Genomic DNA, 13,241 nt, shown 5'->3' with positions numbered 1-13,241 from the left:
ATGTATTATTCAAAAATATACATATAAGTATATAAATGAATCTGGATTGAACAGCAGGCAATACTAGCCTATATTAGATCTCTCCATCTGATATCAAGGTATAAATATTTATAATACTAATAGTATATACTTTCCAAAGATTTACATGGACATTTACTAACTTATAAAGAGTATAGTTATAAAGGATTTAGATAAATAACAATATAATGATAGACAAAAGAACAAAAAAGAAAATAGAGACATATATATATACACATATATAGTACTACATTGTAGTTATAGTATAATTGGCTCAGTAATTAGTATATGTGAAGTACATTTAGCACAGTGTTACTCATTGTTAATTTACATTTTAAAATCTTTTACTGTTTTTTATAAATTGATGAACTTGGTCAAAAAATGATATATTTTCTGCTGGAGATAAGCAATCATAACCATGTAGTAAAATATTAATATCTTTTGGTATGTCATGATCACTCATGTATCTAAACAGAGAATTTCTCTGAGTATTATAAAAATGGCAATGAAAGAAAAAATGAAATGAATCTTCATAGGAGTACCCACATCTTAAACATTTTGATGATTCAACTAAATTATGATTATACAAGTCTGCATTAAGGTTACTTGAAAAATTTCTTAACTGGCAATGAAGTATATTTGCATTTCTTTGTCCATGGTTGTATAATTTAGATTTTATTTTATCTACAGGGTTATTGTTTTGCAAGCCTTGCTTAAATTTGGCTATACTTGTTGCAGATTTTAAACTGTTCGGCAAAGTGTTCCATAATGATTATCAAGACCTCAACACGTGAAACATTCATGACTATAGAACTGAAGAAAATTAAACCCCATATGTCCTTTGTTTAAAACTGGTGACAAAAACAATCATCGAGTCAAATTGACTGAATGCGTGTAATCGCGTGAACTGCAGCCAGGTCCTGGGCACAATTCTGGGAGATGTTTCAATGATAATATTATAGTCATATGACAAAGTTTCATACAGTTGGAATGTAACATACACGACACTCCCAGCCTTTACATACACTTGCATGGAGACAGCATAATTTGCCCTCATTGAATATGTGTGATGTCTGTATTATAAATATGGAAATTGCTTGCATAACGAACTGATTTGTAATTAAAAAGAAAAAAAACTTGCTCTGCAACTGACATACCCATAAAGCCATTCGCTAGTGTTTGGTTTCATTACATATTTCATGAAAACATATTATGATATCTAATTTTCAAAAGACGTTCTACAACTGAATTTATCGATCTCAGACCTGCGGACATCACCGTCTGAAAAGCATCTTTGTGTCTATTTGGACTTTGATAAATCATACAGCCGTGTTCTATAAAAAAATTACAATTTTTGACGTATGTGTATATACTGATTGACATCATATCATCTATATACCTAAATTGCTTTTACGCACGTACATATATATATATATTGTTCATTTTGCAAGAAATTGTTTTTCTGCCTAACAATTATAACGCGTTAAAACCTTTATTTTATAAATTTTTATTTCATTCTTCAAAAATGGCACAGAAATGATTAACTTTCTCCCGTACATAAACATTTTGCCACCTTAAAGTTTTACAAAAATATAATTTCCTGAAAGACAATGGGTCGGAATATTATGTACAAATCAATGAACATTCTGTATACTTCTTCTTATAACGAAGATCAAACCGATATAGATGGCTTACATTAAAATGCAAGTATATACAATACTTAAAAAAAGTTTATCCAAAAATTTAAACAAAATTTATTTAAAAAAAACACCAAAAAAAACATAAAATACGAGACATTCAACTCATGCGCGGATCTAGTGGAGGGGAAGGGGGGAGGGTCTGCCCCCCCCCCCCCCCTCTGAAAAATAAACCTGAAATAATAAACGCACAGAGTAAATTTACCGAAAATAGGCCTCTGACCCCCTGGCAAACACAATTATCCCTCGGACCCCCCCCCCCTCTACTCCCAGAAAACGCTAGATCCGCGTATGCAACCAACTCATCAATAATACAATAAATATTATGCATTGATTTTGCATAAAATAGACAGACAAGAGAATTACGTATATCATATGTAATCACAATATTGTAAAGAAGAAAAAAAACCAACAACAATGAAAACAAGACAAAGCAATATATGGTACATGTACATACCACAATCAGAGCGAACAGATATTAAAGGACATTTTGCCTAATATACTCTATATAAAATCTTGTTGTTACAAGATTAAATGTTAAAATGTGGCCCTCTCCAGCTTGTTTACCCCCCCCCCCCCGTTCCCAACCACAGCCACACGTAATAAAATATAATTCTCTTCAATTGGACATGCTGAATCTCAAATTCCATGGAGCATTGAGTGTTTATATCTAAGAAGCAAGCAACACGTTCTTCTGAAAAACTACACACAATATTCATCCTCCTCTAGACGCATCATGACTCCTCGTTTCCTACAAAACACGGGAAAATTATGATAATATATAAAAAGTGGAGAGAGACAGAGAGAGAGAGAGAGAGAGAGAGAGAGAGAGAGAGAGAGAGAGAGAGAGTATATACCAATCAATGTTTTTCTATCCATTTTCGAATCACAAGGATCGTACGTTGTCACCTTAACAGAACTTTCGTTGACTACAAAGGTAAAATCCACAAATAAGTATGCATGTAAATAGATAAATTGAAATATTTACTCTTCAGTAGAGGGATAGTGATAGATATACTTACTGGTGTATACTAAGTGGGCTTTACAGTCCCTGGGGTTAGTGCACTGCTTTGCTGACCCTCGTCTCCAGGATCCAATCTTATTTCTGAGACAGCAGTAACAGATGACACATAACATCGCTGGAATGGCGATACTGGCAAAGACGAAGTAAACTGTATGGTCCTCTGGAATATTCACATGATTGGAAATTATTATTTTCCTGTTATCCCTCATGTGTATACATGCATTTACTTACGGTGTAAGTATATATATATTTTTCCAATGACCCTACCTTCTTTGAGCTCTTTTCGCCTCCTTCTCCCATGCTCATCCATAGATAAACAGATATTGTGTTCATCCTCGCTGAACCTTTGTCAAAACGAAACAAGACTATTGAAAGCGCAATGCTAAAAAAGCAAGAACGAAGAAACGAAAAAAAATTCAAGATTTGATCTTTCAAGTGTAACAATCAAAATATCTACCATTTAAGTGTAGCAATTAGTATTGTTATACTTTCATGTTAAATACTGAAATCTGATTGGTTAAGACGCAGTTAATAATATTTACTATTACCCTCAGCGTTAGCAACGCACTTGGCAACGGGTAACATTAAAAAATGTTACATGCGCGAAAATTATGCGCGTACGGTTCGCTGTAGAATTCACGTTATTCCTATATAAAAGCAGTAAAATTTTCTTAAAAATTTAAAAAAAGACATTCAGTATAACAAAATAAATAGTGCCTGTTTGGGAGGATAACAGTTGAAATTGACACCCCTCGAAAACCATTGTCAACCTCCGCTTCGCGTCGGTTGACAATGGTTTTCTCGGGGTGTCAATTTCAACTGTTACCCTCCCAAACAGGCACTATTTATATAATAGATGAGGCTGTATCAGAAAATCGGAAGACGCACTCACCCTTGCAGACACTGTCCACAAATCGCGTCATTTTTTCCGTCACATTGTCTCACGGTAACTCTATTTTGAGTCTCACAGGAAGTCGAGCAATTGACACAAATATGATCTGTTTTGGGTCCAGAAAACTCACCAACCGAGCAAGGCGAGCAGGGCGGGCACATCGTAACGTCCCTGGACAGCATCTACTCACAAAAATCATTTTGAGCAATTGTTAAATTGGTCGTCGTTATGATACTTTTTTTTTCTTTAGCTATATTTTGGGGCCATGTCTGGCTTTGACCTACCTGTGAAATGCTGAGACCATTTCCCTCAGAACACGTACATTTTACACAGTCACCGTTGTGATAACGTTCTACACCTATTTTGCATTTGATTTGAGCACATTCTACATCGATGTAGGAAATCAGGTGCAAGAGAAGCAAAAAGGGTAAGAATTTAAGAATTCCCATTTCAAGTTGTGTTAGTACTTTTGATCCCAAACTCATAGTCAAGATATGGTTTGACAGAAAAATGTCATAATCTTTGTTTATAAACAAAGCTCAAAAACGAATTTGAGTGGTCCAAAATAAAACATTTTTTTGCCTAATTTACTGTGTTGTCCAATGAGAATCTGATCATGCACATATCACGACACCGAGAAAACGAAAGAAGAATAACATTTGTTTACATAATAATAAATTTAATGACCATGCGCGGATCCAAGATTTATTTTTGGGGTAAGGGGGTCCGACGGATGATTTTTTACTTGCCAGGTAGGGTGGGTGTCCGAAGCCTATTTTCAGTAACTTTAGCAATATACAGAGGATACTCAAATAGTCCATATAACCAGTGGTTCTCCTGAATCGTTGTTTGGAGCATTAAGTAATCATTGATCTTTACTCCAGTTTTTTTCGTATCGTTGGCTCAGAAATTGCATTGTAGATTTTTTTTTATCAGAAGGTATTTATTTTTTTGGATTGAACTCAATAAATTTATCTAAATAAAATTTGTTTTAAATAACTGATCACGCACAGATCACGAATTAACAGAAAACGAAAGTAGAATTATAATTTCCCTCCCTTATTAATATTTACATATAAATAAAAAAGTTATAAATACCGATTTATAAATACGCACAGGTAATCGAAGAAAAAATCCAAGACAAGAAAACGAAACAAACTTGAATGTTTTCCGGATTGATTCTCTATTGTTGTTTATATTCTTATACATACTGATAAGAACATGAATGTGGGTTCAGTATATTAGACTTTTTTCAGTCCATCAACTGATCCATTGATTATTCAATATGTTGCACCTTAAAATTAATTGTCTGTGATTAAAGGTTTGTTCTGATTTATCTCTTTAAATCCATCATCTTCAATCCGTTGGACAGGAATGTTGACAACACTGATTTTAATTACTAAAGCATCAAATAGTCTCAATTTAAACAACACAAATATAAATTTTCTAAAACTCGTCTCATTAAATTCAGAAGGATTTGTTAACAAACATTGCTATGAGTTTTCTCACTAGTACATTTTTTTTTGCCCGAAACCTTGACGAAGTGGGTTCATTCGAACATAATACAGTTCCCGTATTTAACCTTTGTGGTTAATGAAATACTAAGTAATCTCTCGCCATCAGTTAGTTGAAGTATTAATTCGTTGATTTAAGGAATAAAAAATCATTCTTTGAGTATTATGAGATATTTAATACGGTCGGGGGTGATCAAATCCATTTATCATTTATGATAAAGTTGATCACGCCTGACGGTATTTTATCATGCACTTCATAATACTCAAAGAATGATTCCGTATTACTTTTTTTTTCAAATATAATGTTGAGGAATTGTATTTATAATTGAATGATAAAGTCATCGTTGAACTGTATTGGATTATACAAAATAGATTTGTAATTTTATCAGACAAAGACATTGTAAAATGTAAATATTTGACAATATCTTTTTTTAAAAACAAACATTTTAAGAAAGTTAAGAACCTAATGTCATGATAAACACACATTCTAATATCATACAATTAGCCACCCATTCGTTAAAAGAAGCTAGAGTGATGGCTGATGAACGTAATCAAATAAGATAGTGATACCAACAGATTCACTCGAACCAAACAAAATAAACATTCAATTATAGTTCCTGCAAGAATTGAAAGATTAAAAACTTTCAAGGTTTTACGTTTATATAGGAGGTGAAAAAGAATTTTATAAATCTTTAGGTGCATATATCAACTTTGTGGCTTCATTTCCCATTTACCATACAGTGCGATTCGAACGTGTGGGGTTATCATAAAATCGATATCACTGTGCCTTTGATACAAATCTATGGGTGGCATATCTCTGCCCCTTGTGTGCAAGTTATTTTTCTTTCAAATATGTCGACATACAAGGTAATTATATTGACATACAAGATAGTTATGTCAACATGCAACATAACTATGTTGACATGCAAAAAAATGCAATTAAATAAGAGCTATCAAAAATCTCAATAATTTTCAGATATCGACCACATGTGACATCCAAGAGGCTAGATGCTACTTATTTATATCGACATGCAACTTAGTTATGTTCACATGCTACTTATATTTATGTCAACATGCACCTTAATTATGTTGACATGCAAGTTAGTTATGTTGACATGCAAGTTAGTTATGTTGACATGTAAGATAAATATGTTGATATGCAACTTAGGTATGTTCACATGCGAGATTAATATGTTGACATGCAACTTATAATTGCATGTCAACATAACTAAGTTGCATGTTGACATAAATATGTTGCATGTCAATATATTCATCTTATATGTCAACATAACTAACTTGAATTTCGACATAGATACGTTGCATGTTGACATAAAGAAGTTGCATGTTGACATAAATATAAGTAGCATTTCAACATGTTTATCTCGAATGTTAACATAAATAAGTTGCATGTCGACATGAATAAGTAGCATCCAGCATCTTGGATGCCACATGTGGGCGACATTTGAGATTTCTTATAATTCCTTTTTATTGCAACTTTCTTGTCTGTCAACATAGTTATGTTGCATGTTGACATAAATATCTTGCATGTCAACATATTTATCTTGCATGTCGACATATTTGATAGAAAAATTACTTGCACACAAGGGGCAGAGATATGCCACCATACAAATCTTTATATCACGTACGCAAAATATTTGATGAAACGTTTTTTAAGAATTGGTTAAAGTAATGAAAAAAATCAACGCGCTAAAATTTTAATACATTTATGTTTTCAAGAAAATAAAATAAATCTGAAACTTTCAAGTCTGTACACATAATCATCATTATTTATAGACTGTATAAAAGTAGAAATTATCTATAAATCTTTTATTCATTTATACAATCATGTACTAGTAACATGCAAGCAACAGAGAAACATCAGCGCGCGACAATCACTGAGTGTAGCGTCCCTCTTGTGATAGAAATTCATAACAATATACAATGATTTGATAATATTAAAACAATCTGCATTGATTCGGCATATATTGACAATATTTCTAGCTTGCCATTTTTTAATATCAAAAAAGCAAGCTGACAAGATGTGAGCATTGACACAGCTACATGTATGTCATTTATGGATGTCTCTTAAATATTCATATATTCCTGTAATACTAATCTTTACACTAGTATGGCAACCTCTTTAGAAGAGATGCATTTTAAAAACAAAAAATATTGAAGACACTTCAATGTACTTAGCATCTGATTTGATCACAGAGCGTATTATATACGTAATACTCTGCATGGCAGTAATGAATGGCAGTAACCTATTAATATTGACACCAAAACAATCGTTATTTTAAATCTTTAGTTCAGTGATTTCAAAGCCGGGCCATTTAACTGTTCAGCATCTGATTTCACTGATGGGACCAGAAGAACTCGATGTACTAAGCTATATACATAAAAATAAGAAAATCGTTTTAAAAAAGGGGGTTCCTAAAAATATAGATTTCCAGAGATAAAGGTGTAAAAGTTATAATATGCATCAGATTAACAAATCATAAAAATTTGCCTCAACAATTGGACTGAGTGTCACATAAAATAATATCACAGACTGTGAACATCTGAGCATTCCAAAAAGCCATGTACAGTACAAACTGAGTGGCTTGTTGATAATTTCTCTCCACCCACTTCTGAAGGATTGCTAAATAATATTCAGAAATGTATCGTCCCTTGAGATTTTCTTTCTCTTGAAATATCGCGCTTCTGCTGATATCCAAAAGCAAAAACGCGGGTTCTGGGTCCTGGTCAATCTTGGTGGCGATGGTCCGCAGTAGACTACCATCTCTGTTGACAACAGTTGTCTTCATTCTCTGAGTTATCTCTGGATCTAACTCTGGGTATCCCGGTTCCCGACCAGCAGGAGTCACTGCGTCCATTTCCAGATCTGTACATGAAATATTTGCCAAACATATTCAAACGTAAGGTAGCACATACCATAGACCTGTATGTACATGAATTCTAGAAGAAAAAAAAACGCCAAAACACAGACGATATTAAGTTAAATGCAAACACAATATTGACAATTTAAAAGCAATATATGAGTTGTCTTTTATTACTGCAGTACTTAAAAGTAGTACTCGTTTCCTGTTTGTTTTTTAATCAAATATAACGACCAGTTAAAGAAGGAACAATTAAGGCATCAGCCAAGACTTTAATTTTTGCAGCACAATATTCAACGGATATTGACATTAACACAAATGAATTACCGTTTGCCAGGTTATTTTTCAACAAGGAGCCAGATGATCCATTAGAATTCACTGTTGAGTCTGATCCAAGATTTTGAGCTATCCAGTCCGAAATGTTACAAAATTTTGGAATACATTTGATCAGAACTAGTGCTATGGCAATAACCAATACCATGGTAAGTATACAAAGAATGACTACGATCAGCTGACTTCCTGAAAACATAAAAAAAACTTGAATATCAGTAAAAATGAAGAGTTTAATATAGTTGAAAGGCTCTCTGTTACAAATTAATGTTTTCGTTTTCTTCATACCGTTTGAGTGTGACGTGCTGTTGGCGGATCCATTTTCCTGATCCTCTTTTCCATGAGATTCCACGAGAGTTGTTTCACTGTTAAAATTAATGGGTGGGGCTGTAGAAGACTGATAGATAATTTTACCTACACATTCAGCTCGATCTAACTCGTTTGTGCACGACATACACGATACATCGCCTGGTAATCTCTCAAAGTATCTACAGGAAGAAAAGAATGGTATTATGAAGCTATAAACTCGAAGAAAAGTATGTTATTATGAAGCCTTTGCTAAATAATGGACACTATTCCAAATAAATAACGAAAACGAATAATCAAATATCAGTAGGTCCATTGCTGCCTTACCCTTCTTTGCACTGTCCACAGTCAACATTGTTTGTCCCATCACAGGCTACTTTAGTCAGTCTTCTTCGTTCTTCGCACGGTGTTGAGCACTCTACACACAGAAAGCCTGTCCTGCCATTGCTGAATTCGCCGGGGTTACAACGTGTGCAGTTGGGACATTGTAGGGCACCGAGAACTTTGTCATGAGGAATATCCTTTTTAAATAAAATTAAACAAAGAAAGTAAGTACCTGCTTAACAATTGTTGGAATACATGTACTTGAGACAAGTAGATGTCCTATCTTTTTTCTTTCAATGCAGTTTAAGACATAAATTTATATTACCTTGAAAATAAACTGTTTCACAAGAAATATAGCTCTTATTTTGCAATGGGCGACATTTTTTGCAACTTAATAATTTTAAAAAGTATTTATCACAATTTTTTTTAAAAAGTTTCAAACCAGGATGGTTCTTAACCTCGTTGAAATTTTGCCTACTGTTTCCAAACATTCACGTTAGGTAACTACATGTATAAGGTTGACCAACCTCGCTGCCAGACAGCTGGGTCCCCTTTGGACACCTACAGCGGACACATCTACCTTTGCCCTCGGAGTACCGCCACCTGCCTGCCTCACAAGGAGGTCTTTTAGTCAAAACAAGCTCCACAAATAGAATACTGAAGACGCACAGTGCTTGGATCAGAGTGGAGGGTGTGTGCATCGTCAGAAAACCCTGAAATTTTCGAGTACATTAAAATTATACCCATTCACTGTACATAAGTGATTTCTCCGCTTGTTTTTGAAAAAAAAAAACCGCAACTTTAACTTTGATAGAATACAATATGCCCGTGTTATTTTAAAAGTCAATATTTCAAGTAAATTTTAATCAACCTTAAAGTACCTGAACTTTGGTAACAGATATTGTCTCATAAATACCACAACGTGCTCGCACGACCTACATTTCATTGATAATTCTTTAGAATAAATGAAATAAATCCTCATGAACATCGCTGGCATTTTGCCATTTAAAAAGTACGCCAAGTACATTGAGTAGGCGAGAATGTAAACAGCAATTTGAAACTACAATGTAGCTGCTCTTACATTTTGTGACCATATACTTGGTGTTTTTTTCTTTATCTCGCACCAAAATGCATTTTATTTGAAGACTTTATCGATACACATTGTCATAAACGACTTTAAAGAATAAAAAATATTAGATCTAGCCTATATGACAAACAAGTAAACCGAGGTAATTCATTTGATAATTAATGTCATTAATAAACGATATTTTTATCAAACATTGATCAATACAAGAAATAAAACAAGTTTTTAAAACTCACGCATAGTGTTAATTAACAGAATTAAAACATATTGTCTTTAAAAAACATAAACACCATTCAATAGACTGTACACAATTGGCTCTCAGCCAAGTCACGAGGTGGGCAAAATTAAAGTTGTTTTAAAATTTATAAAAATGACTACAGAAAAATAAGAAAACAGTACAGCAAATTATACCTACATATCTGTGCTGACATACAAATCAACGTTTTGGATATTCAGATCACTCGGTGTTAAAAATCACACGAAACATGAATGACGACCTCACTGTTTATGTTTTACGCACTTCGATCCTTTTACATAAATTATTTAAATTACAGTGCATGAACTTCGTAACCTCTGGCTCGTCTGGTAAAAAAGATCATAACGACTAAGAATGGCAACATTCAAATTATGTATAGACTTAAGAATATGGTTTAATTAAACCCAATGTTAAAATTAAAGGAAAAACTCAATGTAAGCGTAGCATTTCTTTAGTACAAGGTTGACTTCAGATCACAATAAATATGCATATATCAAATAGGACTTCGCGTTGCATTTTGGGTATCATTGTCCTCTATATAAATGCTCCGCAGTAAAATATTGAATCAAATTAAATTTACCTCAAGACTGATTACATATCTCAGATTAAAGAAAATTCGAATAATTCAAAACTACAAAACTGTAACAAATGGAATCTCCCACAATAAACACCAGACGCATTGACCCCCATCGGATCAAGAGACTAGTATTTACAAACATTGCAAGAACTTATTCTTAAAATCTTCACAATCACCTCCCTTTGAATTTTAAACCATACATGTATGTAGAGATTGAATCTTGTTACTTAAATTTCTTTTCCAAAACAAATATAACAAGGGCATGAAGTCATTTGATTATATTAACTACATTAACATGAAAAACTTAAGCTCAATTTCTATGACAGTGACACAAACTAATACTGAGTATTTAGTAGAGAAAAAATCCAAATGTTTTGGCTTTAAAATGTTTAACACTTTCCTATATCTTTGTATAAATGTCTTCGCGTCTAAATGAGGTAAAAGACCACGACCATCCTTCACTGAAAATTGGTGGAACAGATATCGCCAATTGATGGAACAGATATCGCCAATTGATGGAACAGATATAGCCAATTGATGGAACAGATACTAGTATAGACAATTGGTGAAACAGATATCGCCAATTGATGGAACAGACATCACCGATTGGTGGACCAGATATCGCTAATTGAACAACAGTTTTAAGTTGCGTTGTTCTCACTGAGTTCTCAAGGAGGATCAACGATTAAAAAAACCCACGATTTTCTAGTCCAACTTCTTTCTTTATTAATGTAGTATCATAATAGTCTGGAGATAATTTGGTCCACATATTAAAAAAAAATCAATTATTACTCTGGGACAATGGGTTTAACTATATTCATCTTCTAGTGAACAAAGAGGTGATAGAGTTGTCTAGCTTACGTTGATTTATAATAAAAAGTTCTTTGGCTACTTCTGTATTTAAAAAAAAATAATTCGTGCATGAACATATCTTACATTGTAAAAATCGTATTTTAACAAATCAAAAAAATATTTGATTATTCATAAACATGTCACTGCATTACATGACTTTCTGATTTTAAATTAAAAGGGACTTGGACACGATTTGAGATCAAAAATTTTATTTTTATTTTTTAGGTATAAAATGATTTACTGGTCATTTTAAATGACTGACCAAAATATTGAATGTTAAACCCAAGGTACAAGCGAGATACAAAGGTAAGAATTGATTGTTATGTAAACAAAGATCGAGTCTTATAGCTGTTTACAAAAATGTAATGTAGAGAATTACCATTTCTTAGACAAAATGACATGTAAAAAGCAGTTTAAAATAATTCACTATCTTCATAAATACTATTATCAACAAAAACAAGATACATTTGATTGAAACTTTAACCAATACAACACAAAAGTAAAAATGACAATATTCGAGCATTATTTACAAAACAAAGAATTATGAACTCTGTATCTTGCTTATAACTTGATATTTGACTTTCAAATTTTGACATAGCATTATAAACTTCTATATTAATTTTACCAGTTTAAACATTAAAAATGGAAAAATAAAATTTGAAAATGTCAAATCGTGTCCAAGTCCCTTTAAACATGCATGTGCAAACAATACACGAGTTTTCACACTCATCGAAGATATTAAGGTGCTATCGAAATTAACAATAGAATATAAATGTTTTCTTTCCCGAAAATATTACCTAACAGAGCAGCGCAATGGATTAGTATGTAAGCTAGTGAGCTCGAATCACCTTGGGGCCTTTATCGTTTTCACTTTTCTAAATTAAAAAAAAAATAATAATAAAATAAAAATAACTGTAAAATTATGAAATTGTAAAGCTGCTGTGAAGGTATTAAGGTTGCAATTTAGGTTTATTCACTTCAATATCGACAGATATCCCATACCACCTTATACAACCGACATACACTTCCAAGACAATATTTTACGTTAGTTTCAATGAAAATCTCAACCATGCGCGGATCTAGAGGGGGGGTCGGGGGGGTCCCGACCCCCTCCCCCCCCTGGAAAATGAAAATTTATTAAATTTACATAGTAAAATTATCGCGAAAATATGCCTCGGACCCCCCCTGGCAAACACAATTATCCTTCGGACCCCCCCTGGAAAAAATTTCTGGATCCGCGCATGTCAACATTCTACGAAGGAAACTAGTAACATCAATGATTATCATTACATGAAACCACAGGGGCTAACTCTGACTCAGATAAAAAAAACTACCAGCTTGCTTCAAAAGCCTAATAAATCAATTAATTTTTAAAACACTCGCAACATGCATGTATTTTTCAGAAAAGTAATGTCTGAGATACACTCATGCCGAATTTCAAGTTGATGGGTCTTAAAATAGCGGAGATATACGTCATTATTCTCTCGA

At 33.1% G+C, this 13,241-nt stretch overlaps 2 protein-coding genes across 3 annotated transcripts; both read right to left on the bottom strand.

Moving 5' to 3' along the window:
• Window positions 1–2,283: 2,283 nt before the first annotated feature.
• Window positions 2,284–4,569, bottom strand: LOC128188733 (uncharacterized). Its single transcript, XM_052859966.1, has 6 exons — window positions 3,916–4,569; window positions 3,632–3,813; window positions 3,007–3,083; window positions 2,738–2,899; window positions 2,573–2,644; window positions 2,284–2,466 (listed from the first exon to the last, which is right to left on the bottom strand). The coding sequence occupies exons 1-6, from the start codon at window positions 4,114–4,116 to the stop codon at window positions 2,450–2,452; spliced, it is 711 nt and encodes a 236-aa protein (XP_052715926.1). The 5' UTR covers window positions 4,117–4,569; the 3' UTR covers window positions 2,284–2,449.
• Window positions 4,570–6,953: 2,384 nt separating this feature from the next.
• On the bottom strand, window positions 6,954–10,599 carry LOC128188608 (uncharacterized). 2 transcript variants are annotated; one of them, XM_052859774.1, is made up of 6 exons: window positions 10,484–10,599; window positions 9,512–9,697; window positions 8,988–9,181; window positions 8,643–8,842; window positions 8,352–8,543; window positions 6,954–8,029 (listed from the first exon to the last, which is right to left on the bottom strand). In XM_052859774.1, exons 2-6 carry the CDS (start codon window positions 9,683–9,685, stop codon window positions 7,656–7,658), a joined length of 1,134 nt encoding a protein of 377 aa, XP_052715734.1. In that variant the 5' UTR covers window positions 9,686–9,697; window positions 10,484–10,599; the 3' UTR covers window positions 6,954–7,655. The 2 variants fall into 2 exon arrangements, with proteins under 2 accessions (XP_052715734.1, XP_052715735.1); XM_052859775.1 differs by having other exon boundaries at window positions 10,480–10,498.
• Window positions 10,600–13,241: the final 2,642 nt, after the last annotated feature.

The sequence above is a fragment of the Crassostrea angulata genome, chromosome 6 (assembly GCF_025612915.1).
Source record: "Crassostrea angulata isolate pt1a10 chromosome 6, ASM2561291v2, whole genome shotgun sequence".
Classification (NCBI taxonomy): Eukaryota; Metazoa; Mollusca; class Bivalvia; order Ostreida; family Ostreidae; genus Magallana; species Magallana angulata.
Note: the sequence above shows the minus strand (reverse complement) of the source record. Positions and strands in the feature narration are given on the sequence as shown.

Bases quoted from the DNA above. Each gene is read 5' to 3' on its own strand.
- LOC128188733 (XM_052859966.1), bottom strand. From the start codon at position 4,116: ATGAGTTTGGGATCAAAAGTACTAACACAACTTGAAATGGGAATTCTT. The intron at 2,900-3,006 runs GTAGGGTCATTG...TGAATATTCCAG, and splicing joins GCGAAAAGAGCTCAAAGAAG to AGGACCATACAGTTTACTTC. The intron at 2,645-2,737 runs GTAAGTATATCT...TTACCTTTGTAG, and splicing joins AGCCCACTTAGTATACACCA to TCAACGAAAGTTCTGTTAAG.
- LOC128188608 (XM_052859774.1), bottom strand. From the start codon at position 9,685: ATGCACACACCCTCCACTCTGATCCAAGCACTGTGCGTCTTCAGTATT. The intron at 8,544-8,642 runs GTATGAAGAAAA...TTATGTTTTCAG, and splicing joins CAGCACGTCACACTCAAACG to GAAGTCAGCTGATCGTAGTC. The intron at 8,030-8,351 runs GTAATTCATTTG...TTTCATGTACAG, and splicing joins GAAAAATAACCTGGCAAACG to ATCTGGAAATGGACGCAGTG.